The sequence below is a fragment of the Sciurus vulgaris genome, assembly GCF_902686455.1.
Source record: "Sciurus vulgaris genome assembly, chromosome: 1".
NCBI classification, from domain to species: Eukaryota; Metazoa; Chordata; class Mammalia; order Rodentia; family Sciuridae; genus Sciurus; species Sciurus vulgaris.
The window spans coordinates 111,687,917-111,713,026 of NC_136461.1; the positions used below are offsets into that span (position 1 = coordinate 111,687,917).

Below are 25,110 nucleotides of genomic sequence, written 5' to 3' on the forward strand. Positions count from 1 at the left end.
AAGCAGAGGACGTCAACCCAAGCCAGAAAGAATGTTGCCATGGTTTCCAGAAACCGATTCTTCCCTACACCCCCGGCTTTTTCGCCGGCGCTGGGGATTCCGTAGTTTCCGCTTCCGGTCGCGAGTGCCTCGGACCAGTGCTGAGGGCTACCGGTGAGAGTTTATACGGTGGTTGGGACGTAACGGAGGACTTGGCCGGGGGGCATGCTTTGCATTGTTGCCCCTTTCCCAAAGACCGACAGATTCCTTTTCCGAATCGCATCCCAAACCTTCCTTTTGGTGGTGAGCGGTAGTTGGGACCCTGCGGCGCGTCCTTCTACTACTGTCTTCCCACGCTCGCTCGGCTACGCAAGCTCTGTGGTACTTCGCCTGGCTACCATTTCTTTTTTCCGTTTTCTAGGGTTTATAGTAGCAAAGACAACAAGGGAGTCTTGCAAACGATTCGCATGCTCTACAATATTAATACCTTCCATGTACCCCGTCTCGCGTGTCCTTGAGCACGTTTCAGTTTCAGACCTCGAATAAAACGCGCGGCGACGTGTATTTTGTTGTTCTTTCTCTTACTTGGTCTCTATGCTTTCCTTGCCCTTTCTCCATCATCCTGTAGGACCTGCAAAGTGAAGACTTAAATCCGAGGCCATGGCAAAACACCTGAAGTTCATTGCCAGGACTGTGATGGTACAGGAAGGGAACGTGGAAGGTGCATACAGGACCCTGAACAGGTAACTATGTAAAGGAATCAGAAACATGACTAGATCCACTCTCTGGGAAGTGAGGTCATACACACGTCACAGATTGTTCTCAAATCAGTACCAACCCAGGTGGGTATCTATAGTCTTTTGAAACTTCTCAGCTTCACAGTTTATTTTCTTAAAAATAAAGTTCTTCCTGAAACTTAACTATGAAGTTTATTCACCAAGCAATAATCATCCCTTTGATGATGAACCTGAATTTTATCCACGACTTAAAGAACACAAAGGGAAAATTGAGATGTGAAGTTCCTAGGAAGTAGTAACATAGAACTTGGTAAATAGCTGAGGGTGGGATTGATGTGGGACAAGGCTAATGGAAGAGATTCATTTAGATTGGGATCTTGGAGAAACAAACAAGAGATGGGGGGCCATTATAGGTTTACAAGAGGGTTACAGCATAAACAAAAGTACATAGATGGAAGTAAATTAGAAGTGGAAGAGCTGTACTGAGATTTTTGAATGCTAGGCTGTGAGATAGAGAATAGCCCTAATAATGCCTTACCACTCAAATTTCTCAAGCAAAAACTTGTCACCACTTGTTAGAATTTTGACTTTCTGATATTTCTCATTCATTGTTTTCTCTCTTCAGTGAGAACCAGGGTTTGGAGAAACAAATGTGGGTTCAATTATCAAGGAGTTGTAGGAGTTTTTTGTGTGATTTTTTTGCATGACACTGGAGATTGAATACAGGGGTGTTCTACCACTGAGCTATACCACTGCCCTTTTTTATTTTTTATTTTGAGACTAGGCCTCAATAAGTTTATTAGGCTGGACTTGAACTTGTGATCCTCCTGCCGAAACCTCATGAGTAGCTGGAATTATAGGTGTCACCATGCCTGGCAGGAAAGAGATCTTAAGAGATTACATGAGCTGGCCCTCTGTCTTAAGTCCTTTAGTATGATTTTATTTCACGTTTAAAGGAAGCCCACAAAGATTATATTTCTTGGGTCATGCAATTATTGAATTGTGTAGAGGAGCATAAAGCACACTTTTTTTTTAGTATTCTTTGCTCTATATTACTAGTTTATTAGCTTTTCTGGAAACGGAGGGACATGTAGTCATTTTCCAGTTAAGAATCCTTATTGATTAGGTTTAAATATTGGGATTTTGAGGACTGGGAATGCACATAAAAAGGGATTCTAATTTTTAGGAAAGCAGAGTTCTGGGTGAGCGGGACCAGATGGGGGAAGAATGCAGTAAGTGAGATGCTGTCAGAAATTAAATGAGCAGTTTCAGAATCAGGATGGTTTGTATTCTTTCAAAAACATCTCATTTGGGGGGCTGGCAGTGTAGCCCAGTGGTAGCCTAGCATGTGTGGGGCCCTGGGTTTAATCCATAGCACTTGCAAATAAATAAATAAAACTCAAGATCTGGTCTTGGGTCAGCCCCATCACCTCATTTTGTGTTTATGCAAACAAGTTACATACTTGGGCAGAAGGTATTCTCCGTGCATTGTCATTAAGATTAAGAGTAATCCATTAAGACAATTAAGATAATCCATTAACAGATCCTATTTCTTTCTCTTTTTCCTGTGTTGCTGCACTGCTCAGTGTGTGTGTCTGTCTCTGTCATATTTCAAACCATCTGGTGTCATGTCTAAGAGGGATGAAGTGTCTGATGACCTTTATTGGAAGCACAAAATGAATGTTTTTACAAGTGACTTACAGACTCTATGTAGTGAATTAGCTAATAAAGTGAAATACTGAATTTGAGCAAAGGAATAGCTCACATATAACTACCCTTTTCCCCCCTTACCTTTCCTTGTCTTTTTCTTTTGTGTATTTTATTTAATTCATGATTTATTTCAGTGGATTTAGATGGGTCGGAGTGGTTGAGATGTGTTTTTGTTGCTTTGTTTTTACATGCTAGGCAAGCACTCTACCACTAGCTTTATCTCCACCCTGAGATGTTCATATTACTGAGGAATATTAAAGGGCAGTTATTACTTGATAAAACAAATTTCCAGAAGGATAGTTTTTGGTCCCCTTAATTTAATCTCTATACCTAAAGTACAGGTAACACAAAAGCAAGGATTTTGTGTTTAGACAATCAGCTAATCTGACAAGCAACCAAAAACATGCAGAGTATTTGCTTATTTGTATGGTACTAGGGATTAATCCCAGGGCCTGGCACTTATTAGGCGAACAATCTACACTGACCTACCTCCCCAACCCTTTTTGAAAATTTTAATTATTTTGAGACAGGATCTAGTAAGTTGCCCAGGCTGGTCTCAAATTTGCTATCTTCCTGCCTCAGCCTCCCAGGTTGCTATGGTTACAAGCCTGCACCACTGTGCCCAACTATAATTTTAATACTTTTGACAATGCCACAGCTTGAAAATAGTTTCTTCATGTAAATGAGGCACTACAGCTCAGTGATGTAAGAGTGCAGACTTTGGGACACAGTGGTGCATTCCTGTAATCCTTGTGGCTTAGGAGGCTCAAGCAGGAGGATCAAGAGTTCACAGCCAAAAGCAAGGTGCTAAGCAATTCAGTCAGACCCTGTCTCTAAATAAAATACAAAATAGGACTTGGGGTGGCTCAGTGGTTGAATGCCCCTGAGTTCAATCCCCAGTAAGCACCTCCCCCTGCAAAAAAAAAAAAAAAAAAAGACTGCCTGGTTCAGACCCCAGCTCTGCCACTTAATAACTTCATGATGTCTGATAAGTTACTTAATGCCTCTGCCTCAGTTTCCTCATGTCAAGGGGAACTTATTAACGATATCCTCCTGGTGGAGTTGACCTGAGGCTTATTGATATGAATAAAGTACTTAGAACAATGTTTGGTACATAGTAGCTGTGTTAGTCAGCTTTCCTTTGCTGTGGCAGAATACTGGAGAAAATCAACCTAAAGGAGGAAAGTATTATTTTGGTTCACAATTTCAGAGGTTTTAATCCATGGTCAACTTGTTTCATTGTTGTGGGACTGTGGTGAAGCAGAATATCATGGTGGAGAGAGCATAGTACAGGGATACAGTCCCCTGCCCTCCCCACCACACACACAAGCACGCACACACGCTCCCTTTAACTAGGTCCCATACCACCTCCCAGTAGACATTCGGATTATGAGTCCAGCAATGGATTAATCCACTAATGAGGTTAGATCCCTCATGATGCAGTCATTTTCTGAAAGCCCCACCTCTGAACATAGCTGCATTGGGCACTAAGCCTTCAACACATAAGCCTTTGGGGGACATTCCAGATCCAAACTATAATAGTAGGCATTATGTGTTAGGTATTATCCCAATTGGAACTCAATATAAGGAAGTTTTGCTTCCTTAATGAAACTTTGCTTCTACAGTGGAAGTCATTGTAAGTTGGTTTTGCTCTGTGGGTGATTTGTTTTTTTTGAGAGACTGAGGATTTACTTTAGTTGTCTTCTGTCTTATTTGATTAATGGGTTATGCTTAAGGTGGCCCAGAGATGGGAAAAATGAGAAAATAATTATTCAACTTTATTTTGACTTGAGAATCAGTTTACTACTGATATTGGAATGAATTTTCTTGAAGACTGATGCTTTCCAACCAAGTCCTCTTCTGTTTAGCCTATTGCTAATCTCTATTTAAATAACAGCATTTATTCCCTCTGTATTCATTCTTGTGTATATAGTATGTGTTCTTCATTTCCACTTTCAAAAATTTTAAACAGAAAATCTGAGAACCAAAATATCTCTGTGCCAGGCATGGTGACGCACACCTGTAATCCCAGTAGCATGGGAGATGAAGCAGGAAGAAAAAAAAAAAAAGGTTCAAAGCCAGCCTCAGCAATTTAGCAAGGCCTTAAGCAACTTATTGAGACTTTGTCTCAAAATAAACAGTAAAAAGTGATACTGAGGCAGGAGGATTGCAAGTTCAAGGCCAGCAATTTGGCAAGGCCCTAAACAACTTAGTGAGACAGTGTCTCAAAATAAAAAAAGGGTTAGCAATGTAGCTCAGTGGTAAAGCCCAGACGCCAAAAAATAAATTAATTTAAAGGGCTGGGGCTTGCTGGGGTTGTGGCTCAGTGATAGAGCACTTACCTAGCATGTGTGAGGCACTGGGTTTAATAAGCATCACATAAAAATAATTAAATAAAATAAAGGTATTGTGTCCATCTACAACTAAAACATTTTTTAAAAAATCTTTATAATCTCCTGAGATTGAGTTGATCATCTCTTCATTGAAGCCAGGTCTACAGAAAGCACAAGGCCACCTCTCCTGAGAGGAGCCCTTCTATTTCTTTGGGCTTGTTCTAATTAACATACAATCATACCTCTGTGTATCTGCCTTTTCCAAAATCCTTATTCAGTCAGGATCTTTTTTATTTAGTTGGTACTAAGTTTTTGCTTTTCTTGTTTTTTCTTTCCTGTTTTTCATTTTTAACTAAACCACTTTGTGCTCCTAGCAAGTTGGTGGTAAGTGAGGGGAAAATAAATAAATGGCAAAAAGTACATGTATATGATACCTTCTGCCCCGGCTTGGTTCTGTTTCAGGTAGTCTAAGGAGTTGGTTTTCAACTCTTTCTAAATTTCTTTCTTTTTACAAAAAGCAGCCAGCCTCATAACTTCTGTTAAGATTCTCTCTCTCTCTCTTTTTTTTTTTTTTTTTTTTAATGACTGGCAGTTTACACATACATTTTTCCTGAGTGAAAGTGTTAATTTTAGTTAGAAGCAGTCAGTGTGACATCTTGCAATTTTTGGCCCTGGCCGTTTTTTAGAACTACCTGGGGAATCTATAACTTTTTTTTTTTTTTTTTTTTTTTTTTTTTTGAGCCAGAGACTCATTATGTTGCTCAGGCTCACCTGTTAATTCCTGGGCTCAAGCAGTCCTCCCATCTCAGCCTCCTAACGGTGCTACCACATCCAGCTTAAACAGTCATTTGGGCCTGGTAGTATAGCTCTGGGAGAGTGCTTTGATCCCCAGCACTGCAAAAACAAAACAAAAAAGCCTCTTAGTGTCAGGGCCCAGCTTGAGACTAAATGAGAATATCTGTGGCATGATGCCTGACCAGTAGCATTTTCCAGAATGCCCCATGAGATTTTAATATTCTGTAAGAATTGAAAATCGTGGTTGGGGTTGTAGCTCAGTGGTAGAGCTCTTGCCTAGCATGTGTGAGGCACTGCGTTTGATCCTCAGCACCACATAAAAATTAAAAAAAATAAATAAATAAAGGTCCATTAACTACTAAATATTATGAAAAAAAATGAAAATCATTTTAATAGACTAGACTCATGGCAGAGACCTATGTATACTTTTTTATTTGTATGTGCCTCACATTTACTGAGGTGTCTGGCATATAGGAAGTGCTCATTAAATGTCTAATGAACATAAATGTTCTTTGTCTTTTGTCAGTCCCTTTAAGTGTTTGTCAAACTTTTTTTTTTTTTTTTTAATATTTTTTAGTTGTCAATGGATCTTTTTAAAATTATTTTATTTGGGTGGTGAGGATTGAACTCAGGGCCTCACACATGCCAGTTCAGTGTGCTACCACTGATCCACAACTCCAGTTCATGTCAAACTCTTCCACTGAAGTATCCTTAACAGCAGAGAAAAGCGAAGAACTATAAGCAACACAGAATATCCCTGAAGTTTCTCTTTTGGTTTTAATTAAAATTTTAGCTAAACTTTGTATTCATTGTCATTTCATCTGTTTTAGGGCCAGCATTCCTGCCCTTACTTGCCCTCACTCAGCTGCTTTTTTTCTTTTTACAGTGCTGGAAATTGAACTCAGAACCTCACACATGCCAGGCAAGCACTTTGCTACTGAGCCACATCCCAAGCTCACTGCATTTAAAATTGGTGCTCCAGGAGTGGGAATATAGCTCAGTGGTAGAGTGTTTGCCTAGCATGTGCAAGGTCCTGGATTCCTTTCCCAGTATAGCAAAACAGAAATAAAGGGCTGGGATTGTGGCTCAGTGGTGGAGCACTTGCCTAGCATGTATGAGGCACTGAGTTCGATCCTCAGCACCATGTAAAAATAAGTGAATAAAAAAAATAAAGGTCTATCAACATGTAAAAGAAATAAAAATGTTAAAAAGGGAAAAAGTCAGTGCTTCAGTGAGATATAGCAAATTAATCCAGAAACTCTTGTTAAGTACCTTAGTTAAAAAACAGTATTTGGGGCTGGAGTTGTAGCTCAGTGGTAAAGTACTTGCCTAACGTGTGAGACACTGGGTCAATCCTCAGCACCACATAAAAATAAATAAAGGCACTGTGTCCATATACAACTAAAGAAAATATTAAAGAAAAAAAACCATAGTATTTGGCCAGGCCCAGGGGAACATGCCTGTAATATCAACAGTTCAGGAGACTGTTTCATCTCAAAATTTAAAAAATGGTCTGAGAGCTGGGCAGGGTGGTGCATGCCTATAATACCAGGGGCTTGGCAGGCTGAGTCAGGAGGATCACAAGTCCAAAGCCAGCCTCCATAACTTAGCAAGGCCCTAAGCAATTTAGTGAGACTATGTCTCAAAATAAAAAATAGAAAGGGTTGGGGATGTGGCTCAATGGTTCAGCATCCTGGTTTCAGTCCCTGGTACAAAAAAAGAAAAGTCTGGGGGATGTAGGTCAGTGTTAGAGTACTTGTCTAGTATGCATGAGGCCATGAGTATAATCCCCATTGCCAAAGTAGAAAAAAAGAAAAGAAATTCAGGCCCCAGAGATTCGGAATCTGAAGTTTAATCTTTAGGCTTCCTTATGAGTTTAGAAAATTATAACACTGTGGCCATGATTGTCTAGAAAACCAGTGCAAGTGCATTGGCACCAAGAAAGGTGGTGCACACCTATAATCACGGTAGCTTGGGGGGCTGAGGCAGGAGGATTTCAAGTTCAAAGCTAGTCTCAGCAATTTAGTGCGGCCCTGTCTTAAAATAAAAAGGGCTAGGGATGTGGCTCAGTGGTTAAGCGCCCCTGAGTTCAATTCCTGGTACCAAAAAAAGTGCATTGGTTACAGATAGCTGGCTTGGAAAAGTATTATGGAAATGACATAGGTATAGACAGACAGATAAATTATTTATTTTATTTATTTATTTATTTATTTATTCTGGTATAGGGGATTGAACCCAGGGGTGCTTTACTCAGAGTTATACCCCCAGCCCTTTTTATTTTTTATTTTGAGACAGGGTCTCTTTAAGCTGCTGAGGGCCTTGCTAAGTTGCTGAGGCTGACCTTGAACTTTTGAGCCTCCTGCCTCAGTCTCATGAGTCACTAGGATTACAGGTGTGTGCCACAGTGCCCTCTATATTTATATTCTTTAGGAAGATACTTGTCATTTTAGATTCTCTCTTTAGAAAGCTGCATTTCTAGAATAAACTCCAAAAATGGTAAGAAGAAAATGCATTTCTGTTTTTGTTTTTTTTTTTTATGGTGCTAGGGATTTGAACCTAAGGCCTTATGTTTGACTCTACCAACTAAGCTATATCCCTAGCTATATCTGTCCCCTTTTTTATCTTGAATTATTAAATAGGTATCCTATAAATTGTTGCTTCAGCTTCAGAGAGAAACTGAATTTTTGCTTTTAGAATAATTTGGAATTTATTTAGAATAATTTTCTAGGCAAAGACTTTTAAACTTTTCATGTAAGTGGACCAGTTTTGGAGTGGCTTAGTCTTCTGTCTCCCTGCTTACTAAATACAGTATTTTCTGACTAATGCATTATACTTCTTTTTCTCTGCTTTTCTCTAATGTTCCTTCTGACCACCTTTTCTGTATACCTTTCATATCCCAGGTTTCTCATTAACTTCTTTCAGCTTTCTGATAGTTGGTAGTTTAAAAATAAGTTGGCTGCCATGTATAGTGGTGTACACTTGTAATCCCAGCAACACAGGAGGCTGAGGCAAGAGGATCCCAAGTTCCAGGCCAACTCTGGCAACTTATTGAGACCCTGTCCAGATTACTAATATATAAAATTTTATATAAAGTGCTCCTGGATTCAATTGGCAGTACCACCCCTCCCCAAAAAAAAAAAAAAAAAAAAAAAAAAAAAAAAACTTACTGTGTTTGGAGCACAGAGGGAGGCTTACAAAAGAAACAACCTGTGTGTCTGCCCAGTAAGACCGCCACAAAATGCCTGTTACATAACCAGAGGCCCTCACCCTGGGATGAGGAGATGGAGAGTGGGGGTTGCTAGGGAGCCCTGTGTGATTGGCTGGCCCCCAGACAAGGAGAGGCAAACATACTGGAAGCATGCCCAGTTGACCCCTTTTACTCCTGGTGGGCCAGCTTCTGGGCCCATTGAGTCCTTCTACATACACGTTGGTCTTGACGTAAGCTAGCTACACTGACATGTGAGTTTGCCACCCCCAGCTCCTCCCTCCAGGCAACTCGGCTCCTTTTACATAATCAGTTGAATTTCACTAAAACTGGCAGCTGGTTTCTCCTTCATATTAGGTTGCCAGGCACCCGAACTGCAGGCTGATATGTTTACACTAAAGCTCTTGGTCTGCTAGTCCTTGAACTACCTTTGGAAGCAGAAGCAGTATTAGTAACACCCTTCCTATTTACTTTGAGTTCTGTAAAGCTCTTCCTCCATTCTTATCTATTAGATAGTTGTATAGATGCCTCTATTGTAGGGACTATAGCATTTGAAGTTAATCTGTGCTTTTTCAGAATGACTAGAAGATACTGGATGAGAGGGAATCTTCACTTGGCATCTCATAATTTTTATTTGCTCAGTGTTAGAACCATCCAAGGAACACCATTTCTCAACCACATGTTCTTTCTATCCTTTCCCCTCCACCCTATGTTCTTTTAGCATTATATTTCTTGCCATGAGTTTTTGTTTCACAATACAGGCATTTATTTAGTAATATGATCATCTCTGTTTCAAAACCCTTTTGAAATACAAATAGAGTACCCCAGAATGTGTCTGAATTCTCTCGCAGTTCCTTTCATCCTACTTCTAAAAAACTATTTTTGTTACTCCAATAGGCTCCTCTTCCTAGGTGATACTATGTCCAGATTCTCTGTCCTTTTTATAGTCTCTCAAATCCACACTCTTTCCTTTTTACATTATATATCCAATCTCTTTCAGAGGCTTTTTTTTTTTTTTCTGTATTTTCCCCAATATATTAGTCTCTAGTTCAAAAAGAGACCTGATAAAACAGTAGTAAACACAGTACATTTACTGATAATTTTCTCTTTGCCAAGCATTATGATGTATGTAAAAATGAATAAAGAATTGTTCTTTAATCTTAGAAAGCACACAACCAATAAGGAATTTTTTTTTTTTTTAATGTAGTTAAATGTAATACTGTCTAATCAGTGCTCTAAGAGGCATTCACAGTGTGCATTGGTTCTTCCTGGATCATGAACAGCAGCATCACCTAGGAATTTGTTAGAAGTGTACCTGGGAGGTGTGGCTCAGTGATAGCATATTTGAGACCCTGGGTTCAGTCCGCAGCACTGAAAGATGAAATGTATGTTCTTGAGTTCCTTTCTAGACCTACAGAAGAAAAAGACTGGAGTTGGCACAATAGTCATGTTTTAACAGGTTTTTTTGTCTGTTGCATAAGTTTGAGATTAGTGCTTTAGGAAGGGAGGGAAGGAGTAATTAGTTTCACCTGGACCAGTTTACAGACATTGTTATTATTTATTTTGGGTTGAACTCAGGGGCACTTTACCACTGAGCTACATCCCTAGCCCTTTTTATTTTTCATTTTGAGATAGTGTCTCAAAAAGAGAATGGAAATAGGGCAACTGACTTATCTCTCAGATGATGCTGGCCTTGAACTTGAGATCCTCCTGCTTCAGCCTCTAGACAAAAATTGATTTGGACCTTTGAGGAACAAATAGGATTTTATCAAGTAGAAAAAGAAAGGAATGATATTCCAAGGAAAGGAAACATCATGAGCAAAGATAAAATTTTAATAACTACATAGAATGCATGAAGAGCTGTACATACTTCAGTGTGACCAGAGTATAGACTTTAAGGACAAGTTATTAAAGATAGGGTAAAGCTCAGTTGTTTGACTTTGAGCTTAGAATAATGGTTCCCAGATTTATCGGCACATTAGAATCACCTAGGAAACATTAAAAACAAACTCTTCCCATGCCCCTTTCCATCTTGTGCTTTGTGATTTAATTAATCTGGGGTATGACCTGAGTTTGGGACTTTAAAAATATCCTCAGGTAGTTCTAATGTAAAGACAAGTCTGGGACTTACTGACTATACGCTTCTATATGATCTGATTTATGTGTTGAGATGGGCTCACATAATTACTTAGGGTCTTGCTAAATTGCAGAGGCTGGCTTTGAACTTGCGATCCTCCTGCCTCAGCATCCCAAGTCACTGGGATTACAGGTGTGTGCGACCTTGCCCAGCTCTGTTTTATTTCTTGTAGAATAAATTTGGGGAGGAGACAAATACGGTTTTGAGGCAGTTGGAAATACCACTCTACCTCTAAGATAAGGTTTATGCTAGAGATAAAAATTTAGGAGTCAGTGTCTGGGTCATTTTTTTTTTTCTCAATCATAATTTGAAATTAGAGTCACCTGGGAAATTAAAAAAATTCCCAATGCATGGCCCTTTTCCCAATGTATGGCCCTTTAACCAGTTAAGTCAATCTTTGAAGAGTGGGAGCTAGGCATCAGTACCTTCTAAAAAGTCTTCAGGAAACGAGTGCATCAAGGTTGAGACCCTTTGGCAAAAGTTAGGAGAACTGTATAGAATCAGAATCAAGGAGGTTTATAATCAGCATTTGAAGGGATAACATTTATGGGTAAACTGAGAGAAAAGCCTAAACTTCTTGGGTCAGGGTAGTAAGTATTTTGGTCTTTAGTGCCTCATTTCTGTGTTGTAAGATTCTAGTGTTATATCCACATGACTTCCAAGCATGACTGTTTCCAATAGAACCTGCATTGATCATCTCCTTTTGGGAGTATGCAGCCATTCTCCTGGTTCCCAACTCCTGGCAACTAAAATCTGAACCAACTGATCCATACAGATATGACTCTAGTAGCCTACAAATTATTCTGTAGCTGGGGCTTAGAATATCTGGTCTTCCATAGAGGGCCAGTGAAAAGGCCTGTCAGGAACTTTTGTATGAGGGACCCAGGAGCCATCAGGGAAGGAACCCCCAACCCCAACCATATTGGGGATTGAACATAGAACCTTTCACATGATTGGCAAGCTCTGTACCACTGTGTTGGACCCCAGCCCCTCATTCTTGATGTTAAACAGCAGGATCCTGTTAAACAGCCTATAGGAAAGTGGTTCTCATGTCTATTCACATTTGTAATTTACCTAAAGCTAGTTATTTTCAATTTTGTGTTCAATCTACTATTATCTCAGACTTTGTGGTCTAACATAGCAACAATAAATGGAGCTTCCCACTGGACAGAAGTAGCTAGTAGTTTTCTTATTTTATTTTCTTTGTTCCCTTCTTCAAGTTATAATAGCCATGTTTTAACCTCCAGTCTCCAGTTGTGTTTGTGACTGACTTTTTGTGTATCATGAAAGGACAAGGTAAGCAGGAATGGTGCCATGTAAATGAAGCCAGGAATGGAGGGACGAAGCCAGGAATGGAGGTGCCACCAGCTTCTTCAGGACCAATCAATAAAGAGTTGAAATGGAAAGACAAATTATACATTGACACCAGAGGTCTTGGGAGCCTGGGGATTAGATTGGTTATAGAATAAAGCCCCAGTGTCTTCTTGGCTTGGAACAAAGGTAAATTTGTTAAGGGAGTTATTAATCCAGTGGGGAAAAATGTGCATTGAAAGGAATTGGACAGGTGAGCAAGAAATAAATTATCTATTTAACTGACACTTAGATTAATATTAATAAAACATGGTTTCTGCCTTCAGGGATTTTCAGTCTGATGAGGGAGACATTTGTATAAATAAAGGAATAGCAGAATGAAAGAATTGCTAAACATATGTACAATAAAATTTCTTTAAGAAAATGAGGGACTGAGAGTGTAGCTTCACTGTGTGGTATGGACCACCTATTTCCTGTATTTAGGTCGGTCCTAATATTTCTCAGACTTACAGATTTCAGCTGTATCAATTCTCCCCCCCAACCCCCAATACTAGGGATTGAACTCAGGACCTTTCACATGCTAGGCAAACATTCTCCCACTGAACTATATCCCCAGCTCTTTTTTTTCTTTTTAGTTTTGAGACAGGGTCTTGCTAAGTTTCTTAAGGCCTTACTAAGTGTGCAGGTTGACCTCAATCTTTCAATCCTCTCACCTCAGCCTTCTGAGTAGCTGGAATTACAGGTGTGTGCCACAGTGCTGCACTATCAATTCTTAATGAGAATGGAACCATATTCTCCACTAAGGACCAAGTAGGAATCACCCCCTAAAGATTTATATACATATTTTTTTAAATTACAAATGACTCATCCCATTTGGAGTTTGTGAGCAGCAATGAGCCCAGGCTTCTAATCTGATTGCCTGCCTTCATACAGAATCCTCAGCATGGATGGGCTCATTGAGGACATTAAACGACGAAGATACTATGAGAAACCTTGCCGCAGACGACAGCGGGAAAGCTATGAAAACTGCCGGCGGATCTACAACATGGAAATGGCTCGAAAGATCAACTTTTTGATGCGAAAGAATCGGGCAGATCCATGGCAGGGCTGCTGAGATGTGGATTGATGGCCCACATCATTTGTCTCCACTTCTTTCTCTACAATAAACTCAAATCACGTATATGCATTGGTCAGCAGTAGACCCTCTTATTAAGGGAAAGAGACACTGAAACCAAAAGTAGTCTAGAAGTAGAATGGTGGTTGCCAAAGGATAGGGACGGGGACAATCAGGAATTGTTTAATGGGTATAGTCAATTTGCAAATCTGAAAACATTCTGAAGATAGATGGTACTGATCGTTGCAAAAAAAAAAATCTACTTAATGCCACTGAATTACACACTTAAATAGTAAAAGTGGTAATTTTTGTGTAAGTATTAACAATAAATATGTTTAAGTCTAGGATAAGTGAGGAAATTTTCCAATCTGGTAGAACATATACCTACCATTTTCTACCCACTTTTATGAATCCTAAAGCAAAATCTTACTGGAAAAAACATCTGTTCCTTTTTACTGAGCTACTCCGCCCACCCCCATGCAACTGTTGAGTAAAGAGGAGAGGAAGTATGTATGTATGTGGAATAAATTCTGTTTCGAAAACATCTTAACATCAGGATGGAGTGATGGAATCCTTGCTCAGAGTAATCAAGACAAGTCCAACATTAATGTTCATTCCTGTTTTTTGTCTGTCCTTTAGTTTTCCTAAAGGAGGCTAAGGGAGGGGTGGTACAGAAGAAATAAAGAAGTGGATGGTAGGAAAGGTGAAATAGGGGAATGTTGAAAGAAGGGCACAGAGCCAGAAATACCATATAGCAGTGGTTCTCAATGTGTCCTTAGCAGCGTCAGCATCACCTGAGAGAACTTGTTTGCGATGCAAATGATGGGTTCCCACTTTAGGCCTTAGGTCTTCTGAATTGGAAATTGGGGTTGAAGTCCTGCTGTTTTAACAGGTGATTCTAATGCCTGCTACAATTGGAGGACCTCTGTTACCACCACCACCACCACCTCTACCTCCAGGCATTACTGGGATGTTTCTCAGACCAGGATGAGAAGATTAGCTGCTTTGCTTTCCCTCCTGCTATTAGCTTCCTCTCTTCTTGGTCCCTTGAAAACTGTGCTGCCAGTATTAAGAGAATTGGTGCCAACTCCCTAGGGAGAAGGTAGAGGCCAGCCCACCTCCCACAGGCTGCAGTCCTCTCAGCATGGTGTTAAAAAGGGAAATAAGCCAAGCATCTGCCAAATACTTAACGTTGCTAGTGTTTAAACATTGCCCCCTTGTGGTATAAGACAGTGACTTCAGATTTTGGCCTTAATTCTTTTTAAATTTTTCTTTTCACATGTAGCATACTTATTGATTAAGCAGGGACTGCAAGATGATATCCTGGAATCACAGTGGTCCTTGCTTCTCAGGATCATCTTTATTCCACTCACCATCAGGCCCATTATATCCCTCCTTAGAAATTGCTTAGAAATAAGATCTCCTTGACCTTGGGAAATCATGATTGGAGAAGAATCTATAGACAGGTTGTCTTCAACTTTGTTATATTTATACAACCTAATTTTAGCAAGTTAGCTAATTAGATTCTTCAAATCATCTTTTGATCTCTGAATTTGGTCTCAAAATCACTTTTCAATTATTTTGAAGCCACGATATGGTGACCTCTTGTCACATAGCATGTTTGTAGTAGCAGAACCAGAACCAGTGTTCCTTGGGTTAAAGTTATTTCTGAGCTCCTTCAAAAATGCTAAAGGGGCTGGGTGTGATGGTGCATGCCTGTAGTCCCAGTGGCTCGGGGGGCTAAGACAGGAGGATCACAAGTTCAAAGCCAGCCTCAGCAAAAGTAAGGGACTAAGCAACTCAGTGAGAACCTCTCTCTAAATAAAATACAAAATAGGGCTGGGGATGTGGCTCGGTGGTCAAGTGCCCCTCAGTTCAATCTCTAGTACTCCCCCACCCCCCCCTCCCCGCAAAAAAATTTAGTCATGATCTTGATGAATCACTTAACCCTTGTTTTCCTCTACAAAGTGAGGATAATGGTATCTACAGGTTTGTGGTACAGATTAAAGGAGATAAGGTGTGTCAAGTACTTAGTACAGTATTTGGCACATGGAACTCATGTCCCAGCCAGAAACCTGATCTTTACTCTTCACTCAACTGTGACTAGTATCAATTTAATCCCTTTGGCTATGTCTGTGACTGAATGCCAGAACCCTAGTCCCAACTACAATGACCATTTGATCATCTCCCTGTGTGTCCTGGCTCCAATCCACTCAGTTTAGCAAAAAATGATTTTTCTAAAATGCAACCCTATCTTTTAACTTTCCTGCTTAAACTGGTAACTGATTCCATTGCCTTCATGACAAAATGCAAACCACTTAGCATAGCATATAAGGCCCTTTATGTCCTCTCAAACACTTTGGATAACAGCACATGCTCATATCTCCTCTCCTGCGCTGTATATCAACTCTTGGTTGGGATGTTTTCTGTTATGCCTTTCCTGATCCCTTTACCAGCCATTCTTGGTTTGGTTTTGTGGGCTTTGCTTTGTTTTGGGTACTGACTGGGAATTTAATTATTTTTTAAATGTTGGAAAACAAAAGGTATATTTAGAATTAGACAGCTGGACCCTATTTAATCTCAATTTTGTTGGCAACATTCAGTCGAATGCATGCCTTGTCTCCATCAGGCCTGATCAGGGTGTTAACCCTGGCCACATCAATATGCTTTTTTAAAAAATATTTTCTTAGGTGTCGATAGATCTTTATTTTATTCATTTATTTCTATGTGGTGCTGAGAATTGAACCTAGTGCCTCATACATGCTAGGCAAGCACTCTACCACTGAGCCACAACCCCAGCCCTCATAGAGCTTCTTTACAGTGTGTTTAATCTGGTGTTTGTTGGCCTTGACGTCCACAATGAACACAAGTGTGCTGTTGTCTTCGATCTTCATGGCCAACTCAGTGGTCAGGGGGATCTTGATCATGGCATAGCAGTCAAGCTTGTTTCTCCTAGGAGAGCTCTTCAGGTATTTGGGCTGCCTCCATAGCAGCAAGGGCTTGGGCTGCCGGAAGGTAGGTGATGTGCCAATCTTTTTATGGCCGTGGATGCCCTTCAACTCTGCCTTCTTGACCTTAAAAAGCTTTGGCTTTGGCTTCGCTTTGGGAGGGGCAGGAACATTGTATAACAACGAAGCAGAGAGGCATATAGCCTGCTGAACACAGAGAAATAATGAGTTGTTATTCTTATAGATCTGGATATATGAGAGTACTGGTCTGTGACTGTGGTAGCTCACCAGAGTCAACTGGCCTCACTGACGGATGATGCTGGTAATGTTCTCTCCAACCCCTTCACTAGAATCCAGTGGTTTCAGCTTGATCCAGGCGGCCTGCATCCGCCTCACTGTGGCTCAATCTCCCTGGCGTGGCTCCGGGCAAGTTCCCCCAAGAACTTAAGGCTTAACCACTATTTTCCCAGGGCGCTGGTTTTGCTGACACCCCAGGGAAATCCGCTGGAGTCCCCAGCCCTAACTGGGTGCTGGGGATTTAACTCAGGGGTGCTTAACCATTGAGCTACATCTCCAACCCCCACCCCTTTTTAAAAAAAATTTTGAAACAGGATCTAAGTTTCTTAGGGCTTCACTAAATTGCTGAGACTGGTTATGAACTCCTGACTCAGCCTTCAAAACTGTTGGGATTATAGGTGTGCACTACCACTCCTGACTTTTTGTATTCTATTTTATTGTATCTTGAGTTTTCCTTTCTAAGTTAATATTTATATAAAATAGTTTATTTCTATAATACATTGTGATCTATTGCTTATTTGTCATCATTACATTTTCAGTTACTTAGAAGTTGGGTCTGTCTCTTTTACATCTATATTCCCAGGCTCTTATAATGCCCAGCATTTAAATATTCAATAATATTTCTTGAAAAAATTCATGTCAATTGCAATGATCTACTGAGTCTTACGTCAGGCATTGTCCTAAATGTGTTTTGTCATATTGTAATAAAATACACACAACATGAAGTTTACTATTATTAACCATTTTTAAGTATATAAGTCAGTGCCATTAAGTACATGTATAATGTTGAGTAACTATCACCACTGTTACAAAAAACTTTCATCATCTGAGACAAAAACTTATAACCCCTTTCTCCAGCATCTGGAGACTTTGTGTCTATTCTAGATAGTTCATATAAATGGAATCATACAATATTTGCCCTTTTTCCTCTGGTTCATTTCACTTAGCATAATTTGAAGGTTCATCCATGTTGTAGCATTCATTCCTTTTTAAAACAATATATTGTCATTTGTATATTCCACATTTTGGACACCTGAGTTGCTTCTTTCATTTGTTGTGAATAATGCTACTGTGAAAAAGGATGTACAAACACTTGGACAGACAAGTACCTTTGGTGTGTAAGTACACAAAGGTATACAAATAAAGTGAGACTTGCCTTTCAATTCTTTTGCTTATGTACCCAAAAGCAAGTACTCCAACACTGGCTTACATCCTCAGTCCTTGAATTTCAATGCCCGTCTCGGCCTCCAGAATTACAGGTGTGCCACCACATTCAACTAAAATTTCTATGTTAGTTTTTTGAGGAATTGCTATACTTCTATAGCAGCATCACCATTTTATATTCCTACCAATAACGCAGAAAAATTCCAATTTCTGTACATCTTTATCAACCATTGTCATTTTCTGGTGTGTGAATGTGTATGTATGTGTGTTGAGCCCTCCTAATGAATGTGAGGTAGCATCTTGTGGTTTTGCTTTGCCTTTTCCTAAAAGCATTTCTTTCATGTTTATTTGCCATTTCTTCTTTGAAAAAATATTCAAGTTCTTTGAGCATTTAAAAAAATTATTTTGTTATAATTCTTCCTATTCTCTGAATGAGTGCCTGATCAGATATGACTTGCAAATATTTTCTCCCATTCGTTGGTTGCCTTTTAACTTTGTTGATAATGTCTTTTGATTCACAGAAGGTTTTTTGTTTGTTTAGTAATGGGGATTGAACCCAGGGGCACTTTACCAGTGAGCTATATCCCCAAACCTTTTTATTCTTCATTTTGAGACGGGGTCTTGCTAAATAGCTGAGGCTGGCCTCAAACTTGCAGTTCTCCTGCCTCAGCCTCCCTAGATGTTGGGATTATAGGCAGAACCACTGGGCTTGGCCTTTTTATTTTATTTATCTATTTATTTATTTATTTGGGCACAGGGTCTCAACAAATTGCTGAGGCTGGCTTTAAATTTCTAATCCTCCTTCCTCAGCCTCCCAAGTTCCTGAGATTACAGGCATGTGCCACTACACTAGGCCCCCAGTTTTTTTTTTTTTCCTTGCAGTGCTAGGAATCAAAACCAGGGTTTTGCACATGCCAGGCAAGTGCTCCACTAGCCACACATCCCCAGTCCAAGTTTTTATTCACTTATTTTATTTTTATGGTGTAGGGCTCAAACTCCAGTGCTTGCTTGTGCTAGGCAAATACTTTTACCACTGAGCTACACCCTTGTCCACCTCACATTTTAAACTTTGAAGTCCAGTTTGTGTTTTTTCTTTTATTGTTTCCAAGAAATTATTGCCAAATCTAATACCACAAATATTTTCCCCTATAGTTTCTTCTAAAAATGTATACTTTTGCTCTTTAGTTTTAGTGCAGTTCTTAAATTTGGGTTGAACAGATTGTCCTTTTTCCCATTTAATAGTCTTGGTATCCTTGTTAAAAATTAGCTGACCAGGATTGGGGTTGCAGCTCAGTTGTACAGCACTTGCCTACCACATGTGTGGCACTGCGTTTGATCTTAGCACCACATAAAAATAAGAAAAATAAGAGTATTGTGTCCATCTATAATGAAAATATATATTTTAAAATTAGCTTACCAGAGCAAGGAATGTAGCCTGGTGGTAGAGCACTTGCCTGGCAGATGTGGAGTCCCGGGTTCAATCTGCAGCATCAAAAAAAAATCAGCTGACCACATACGTGAGGGTTTATTCTGTTTTATTGGTCTAAATGTCCTTACATTGGTACCATGCTGCTTGTTTTTTTTTTTTTTTTAAAATATTTATTTCTTTAATGTGGTGCTGACAACTGAACCCAGTACCTCACATATGCCAGGCAAGCGCTCTACCACTGAGCCACGACCTCAGCCCCCAAGATGTTTTTGTATATTATATTTAATCCTCCCAATATCCTTTTTAAAAGTTTTTTATTGATATATTATAATTATACATAATAGTGGGATTCATTGTTACAAATGGGTATGTAAACACACTATAACACAATACAATAACATAATTTGGACAGTGTCATTCCCAGTTCCCCTTTCCCTTCTCTCCTCCCTCCTCCCTCCCTTTGGTTCCCTTCATCTATTCTGTTGTTTTTTTCTATTTTCTTGAGATTTTACCCCCTCACCTTCTTTTCCCCATTTTTAATTTCTAGTTTCCACACATGACAGAAAGCATACGACCATTGACTTTCTGAGTTTGGCTTTTATTTATTTATTTAGGCTTATTTTTGCTTAATTTAAAGTTCCATCCATTTTCCTACAAATGACATAATTTCATTCTTCTTTATGACTGAATAAAAACTCCATTGTGTATACATACCACATTTTCTTTATTCATTCGTTGATGGAAACCTAAACTGATTCCATAATTTGGCTATTGTGAATTCACAATACTATTTGAAAGTAAAGAGATTCTGTCCGTCTGTCTGTCTATCTCTCTCTCTCTCTTTCTTCAGGATCTCCCTGTGTTGCCCAGGCTAGCCTCGAGTTCCCTCCTACTTTATCCTCCCTTGTACCTGGAATCACAGGCACATTCCTCATTTTATTCTCACTTTATTATAATTGAGAAAACACTTCAGAAACAATTATCTAAAGGAATCATAGCTACTAGGACACTAAGGATTTAAACCCATCATTTTCCAAATCCTGGAAATAAAGTTTTCAGTTCCTAGAAAATCAGTTCCTTATAGGATATTGACTTTTTAAAACACTGAAACAAAAGAAATTTACAACAATCCATCACAGCTGGAACTCAATCACCTATTCAACATAAGACCCCGAAACTATGAAACTCCTAGAAGAAAACAGGGTCAGCACTTAAGTAAACTGGCACAGACAACGACTTTCTCAGTACGACCCCTAAAGCTCAGGAAATAATGCCCAGAGTCAATAAATGAGATGGCACCAAATTAAAAAGCTTATACACAGCAAAGGAAACAATTAGGAATGTGAAGAGAGAACCTATAGCCAGGCATGATGGTGCAGGCCTGTAATTCCAGCATCTTGGGAGGCTGAGGCAGGAGACTTGAGAGTTCAAAGCCAGACTCAGCAACTTAGTGAGGTGCTAATAAGCAATTCTGTCTCTAAATAAAATACAAAATAGGGCTGGGGATGTGGCTCAGTAATTAAGCACCCCTGGGTTCAATCACCACTACAGAGAGAGAGAGAGAGATGGAGAGAGAGAGAGAGAGAGAGAGAGAGAGAGAGAGAGAACCTACAGAATAGGAGAGAATCTTTGCTAGTTACTCTTTTGGCAAGGATTAATATCTAGATATATAAAGAACTCAAAAAACTTAACACCAAAAAAACGCCAAATAACCCTATTGATAAATGGGCAAATGAACTAACCTGACACTTCTCAAAAGAAGAAATAGAAAAGACCAACAAATATATAAAAAATGTTCAATATCATTAGCAATTAGAGAAATACAAATAAAAAATACGACAAGATTTTGGGGCTGGGGTTGTAGCTCAGTAGTAGAGTGCTTGCCTAGCATATGTGAGGCACTGGGTTTGATCCTCAGCACCTCATAAAAATAAATAAAAATATAAAGGTCTGTTGACAATTAAACATTAAAAAAAAACTACAATTTCCTCTCACACCAGTCAGAAGGGCAGTCATCAAGAATACAAATAATAAGAAATGCTGGAGAGAATGTGGAGAAAAAGGAACACTTTTACACTGTTGGTGGGGTTGTCAATTAGTACACCCACTATGGAATTCGTATGGAGTTTCTTCAAAAGACTAGGTATGGAACCACCATATTGACCAAGCTATAACATTCCTTAATATTTACTCTGAAGAATTAAAGACATCTTTCTACAGTGATACATGCATACCCATGTTTATAGCAGCACAATTCACAACAGCCAAACTATGGAACCAGCCTAGGTGCCCATCAATGGATGAATGAATTAAAAAATGTGGTAGATACACACAGTGGAGTTTTATTCAGTCATGAAGAATAAAATTATGGCATTTGCAAGAAAATGGATGGAACTAGAGACCATCAAGTTAAATGAAATAAGTCAAACTCAGAAAGTCAAGCATCATATGTTTTTTCTCATGTGGAAACTAGAGAGGAAAAAGCAAAAGAAAGATGGTGGGTGGGGAATCTCATGAAAATCAAAAGGACAGCAGTACAGGAAAAGGAATGGGGAGGTGGGGGTGAGATGTGGAGAAGGATAGGGAAGTGCTAGGGAGTGATACTGGTCAAATTATGCTGTTATATTGTATGCATATATGAGTATGTAACAACAAATCCATCATTATGTGTAACTATAATGCACCAGTCAAAAGTTAGAAAAGAAAAAGTAACCTATTCAGAAATTGAGTGAATTATTTTGTGAGACATCTGTGTATAAGTGCTTTAGATATGGAAACCGAGATATGAATGAGTTGATCAGTATATTGAAGCTGCCCCAACTGGTTAATGAAAACCAGGCTTTTTTCTATGTTATCCTGCTCTTATCAGAGAAAGTGGGTTTATGTGTGTATTTTTCAAACTCTTAAAGCTATTCTTTAGCCAGGCTCAGTGGCCCACACCTATAGTCCCGGATACTCAAAAGGCTAAGCAAGGCTGGAGGGTCACTTTGAGCCCAGGAGTCAAGGTCAGCCTAGGCAACATACTAAAATCCTCTAAAAAATGTTTTTCAGATCAGCCTTTAGATACAAAAATCTCATGCTACCTGTGAAATTTTGATAATAAACTCCCTAGAGAATAATTTCATTTTTCTGGTGAGTCTGCCACCTAGAGGACATCTTATATTCTTAGTTTTTGTAGTTCAGACTAAAAATAGAGGAGTTTGGGCCAGGCTCAGTGGCACCTGCCTGTAATCCCAGTGGATCGGGAGGCTGAGGAAGGAGGATCAGAAATTCAAAGCCAGCCTCGGCAATTTAGCAAGGCTCTACGCAACTCAGCAAGACCCCATCCCTAAATAAAATACAAAAAAGGGCTGGAGGACTGGGTTTGTAGCTCAATGGTAGAGCACCTGCCTAGCACGTGTTGAGGCACTGGGTTCCATTCTTACCAATGCATATAAATAAAAGAAAAAGTCCATTGACAACTTAAAAGGGGGGGGGGGGGGCTGGGGATGTAGCTCAGTAGTTAAGTACTCCTGGGTTCAATCCCAGGTACAATATATATATGTTTCTTTCATTTGTCACATAATTTTTATTTGAGTTAAAGTGTCACTAAGTTGCCCAGACTGGCTTCAAACTTGAGATTGTCCTGACTCACAGTCACCCAGTTGCCACTCAGTCCAGTCTTTTTGATATTTTTGGTGGTAATGGTGATTGAACCCAGGGCCTCACACATTAGGAAAATGCTGTATCACTGGACCACACCCTCCAACCCCCTCACTTCCTCACAAGCAGTAACATGAGGTAGATTTTTTTTGTTCATTCATGTATCCCATTTTACTGGTGATTGAGCAGAGGGTTTAGGTAACTTGCCTAATGTCAGAGGACCAATGCAGTTTGATCTTCCTCATTTTTTAAATTGGTGCATTATAGTTGTACATAATGATGGAATTTGTTGTTACATAATCACACAAAACAACAATGTAATTTGGTCAATATCACTCCCCAGCACTTTCCCACTCTCTCATTACCTTCTACTCCTTGATTCCTTTCCTCTACTAACCTCTTTTTGATTTTCATGAGATTCCCCACCCACCATCTTTTTTTGCTTTTTCCTTTCTAGCTTCCACATGAGAGAAAACATATGATCCTTGACTTTCTGAGTTTGACTTATTTCATTTAACTTGATGGTCTCTAGTTCCATCCATTTTCTTGCAAATGCTGTAATTTCATTCTTCTTCATGACTAAATAAAACTCCACTGTGTGTATCTACCACATTTTTTAATTCATTATTCATTGATGGGCACCTAGGCTGGTTCCATAGTTTGGCTATTATGAATTGTGCTGCTATAAATATGGGTATGCAAGTATCACTGTAAAAAGATGACTTCAATTCTCCAGAATAAATACTGAGGAATGGTATCACTTGGTCATATGGTGGTTCCATACCTAGGCTTTTGAAGAACCTCCATACTGATTTCCATAGCAGGTGTACTAATTTACAATTCCACCAACAGTGTAAAAGTGTTCCTTGCCAGGTGTGGTGACACATGCCTGTAATCTTCTAGGCTTCGGAGGCTGAGGCAAGAGGATTGCAAAGCCAGCCTCAGCAACTTAGTGAGACCCTAAGCAACTTAGGGAGACCCTGACTCAAAAAAGATCTGGGGATGTGGTTCATCGGTTAAGCACCCTTGGGTTCAATCCCAAGTACCCCACCAAATTCCTTTTTTCTCACATCCTCTTCAGCATTTATTATTTGTACTTTTAAAAATCATTTTTAATTGTAGACGAACACCACACCTTTATCATTTTTTTATGTGATGCTGAGGATTGAACCCAGTGCCTCACATGTGCTAAGCAAGTGCTCTACCACTGAGCTGTAACCCCAGCCCTTATGATTTGTATTCTTGATGGCTTCCTTTCTGAGTGGTGTGAGATGAAATGTCACTTTAGGGAAGTTTGACTTTAAAGCCTGAGCTCTTAATCTCTAAGCACTATTGATTCTCAAAGCTTTCTTAGCACAAAGTAGAGGCAGTTGCACAGTGTTTGTTCCTCCTGAATGAGTGAAACAATAAAAGGTACATATGGGACTACTATACTTTGTGATCTCTAGAACCACTGGCTTTTTGTTTGCTTTTGAGAGAGTCTCCTTGAATTGCCTAGGCTGACCTAGAATTTGCTGTCCTCCAGCCTCGGCCTCCCCATACTTGGAATTACAGATGTGCATCACCACACTTGGTATGCAGCAATGTTACATGAGGAAAAAAGATTGAGGAGAGATGGCTAATGCTGGTGATTAGATTTTAAGGTATACTTTATACCAGAAAGGCTGAATTTGAGCATGGATGAAGCCCCGCTTCAAAGCATAATTCTAGCCTGCCTATTTTCTTCCTTCCTTTCCTATTTTTCTTCTTTGTGGTATTGGGGATTGGACCGGGGGGCGCTTTACCCCTGACTGCATCCCCAGCACTTCTTACGTTTTATTTTGAGACAGGGTCTTGCTAAATTGCCGAGGCTGCTTGAAACCCCTGCCTCAGCGTCCCAAGTGGCCGGGATTACAGGCGAGCCCGGGAGCATACTAATTTTTGGGGGTGGCAGGGGGTACCGGGAATTGAACTCGGGGACACTCGACCACTGAGTCACAACCCCAGCCCTATTTTGTATTTTATGTTTTATTTAGAGACAGGGTCTCACTGAGTTGCTTAGCGCCTTCCTTTTGCTGGCGCTGGCTTTGAACTTGCCATACTCCTATTTCAGCCTCCCAAGCCACTAGCTTTACAGGCGTGCACCACCACGCCCGGCTTGCATACTTACTCTTGACATGAGTAAAACTGCAGCCAATTCAATTTCTGCATCAGGTGACGTTAACTTTGGAGTAACCTAGCTATGAGATTTAGCTAGGCCGGCAATTTGTGAAGCGTTAAGATCCCATCACGCATGCGCTCTTTGGTAAAGCGGTAATTACGACTGCGCA

General features: G+C 39.8%; 1 protein-coding gene and 2 long non-coding RNA genes across 5 annotated transcripts in view; 1 reads left to right on the forward strand and 2 right to left on the reverse strand.

Moving 5' to 3' along the window:
• MRPS21 (mitochondrial ribosomal protein S21) lies at window positions 1–13,389 on the forward strand. 3 transcript variants are annotated; one of them, XM_079108094.1, is made up of 3 exons: window positions 1–153; window positions 608–722; window positions 13,141–13,389. In XM_079108094.1, exons 2-3 carry the CDS (start codon window positions 640–642, stop codon window positions 13,319–13,321), a joined length of 264 nt encoding a protein of 87 aa, XP_078964220.1. In that variant the 5' UTR covers window positions 1–153; window positions 608–639; the 3' UTR covers window positions 13,322–13,389. The 3 variants fall into 3 exon arrangements, with proteins under 3 accessions (XP_078964220.1, XP_078964219.1, XP_078964221.1); XM_079108093.1 differs by having other exon boundaries at window positions 144–282; XM_079108095.1 differs by lacking the exon at window positions 1–153 and adding an exon at window positions 160–360.
• Window positions 3,082–25,110, reverse strand: part of LOC306642444 — a 158,594-nt gene continuing 136,565 nt past the window's right edge. The window contains exon 2 of the long non-coding RNA XR_013758522.1: window positions 3,082–4,446. This is a non-coding gene — a long non-coding RNA (uncharacterized lncRNA). The remainder of the gene's footprint in view (window positions 4,447–25,110) is intronic.
• LOC306642438 lies at window positions 13,292–25,100 on the reverse strand. Its single transcript, XR_013758513.1, has 2 exons — window positions 24,951–25,100; window positions 13,292–16,476 (listed from the first exon to the last, which is right to left on the reverse strand). It is a non-coding gene; the product is annotated as an uncharacterized lncRNA (long non-coding RNA).

Coding starts and splice junctions, on each gene's coding strand:
- MRPS21 (XM_079108094.1), top strand. CDS start 640: ATGGCAAAACACCTGAAGTTCATTGCCAGGACTGTGATGGTACAGGAA. Junction 723..13,140: donor GCATACAGGACCCTGAACAG/GTAACTATGTAA, acceptor GCCTTCATACAG/AATCCTCAGCATGGATGGGC.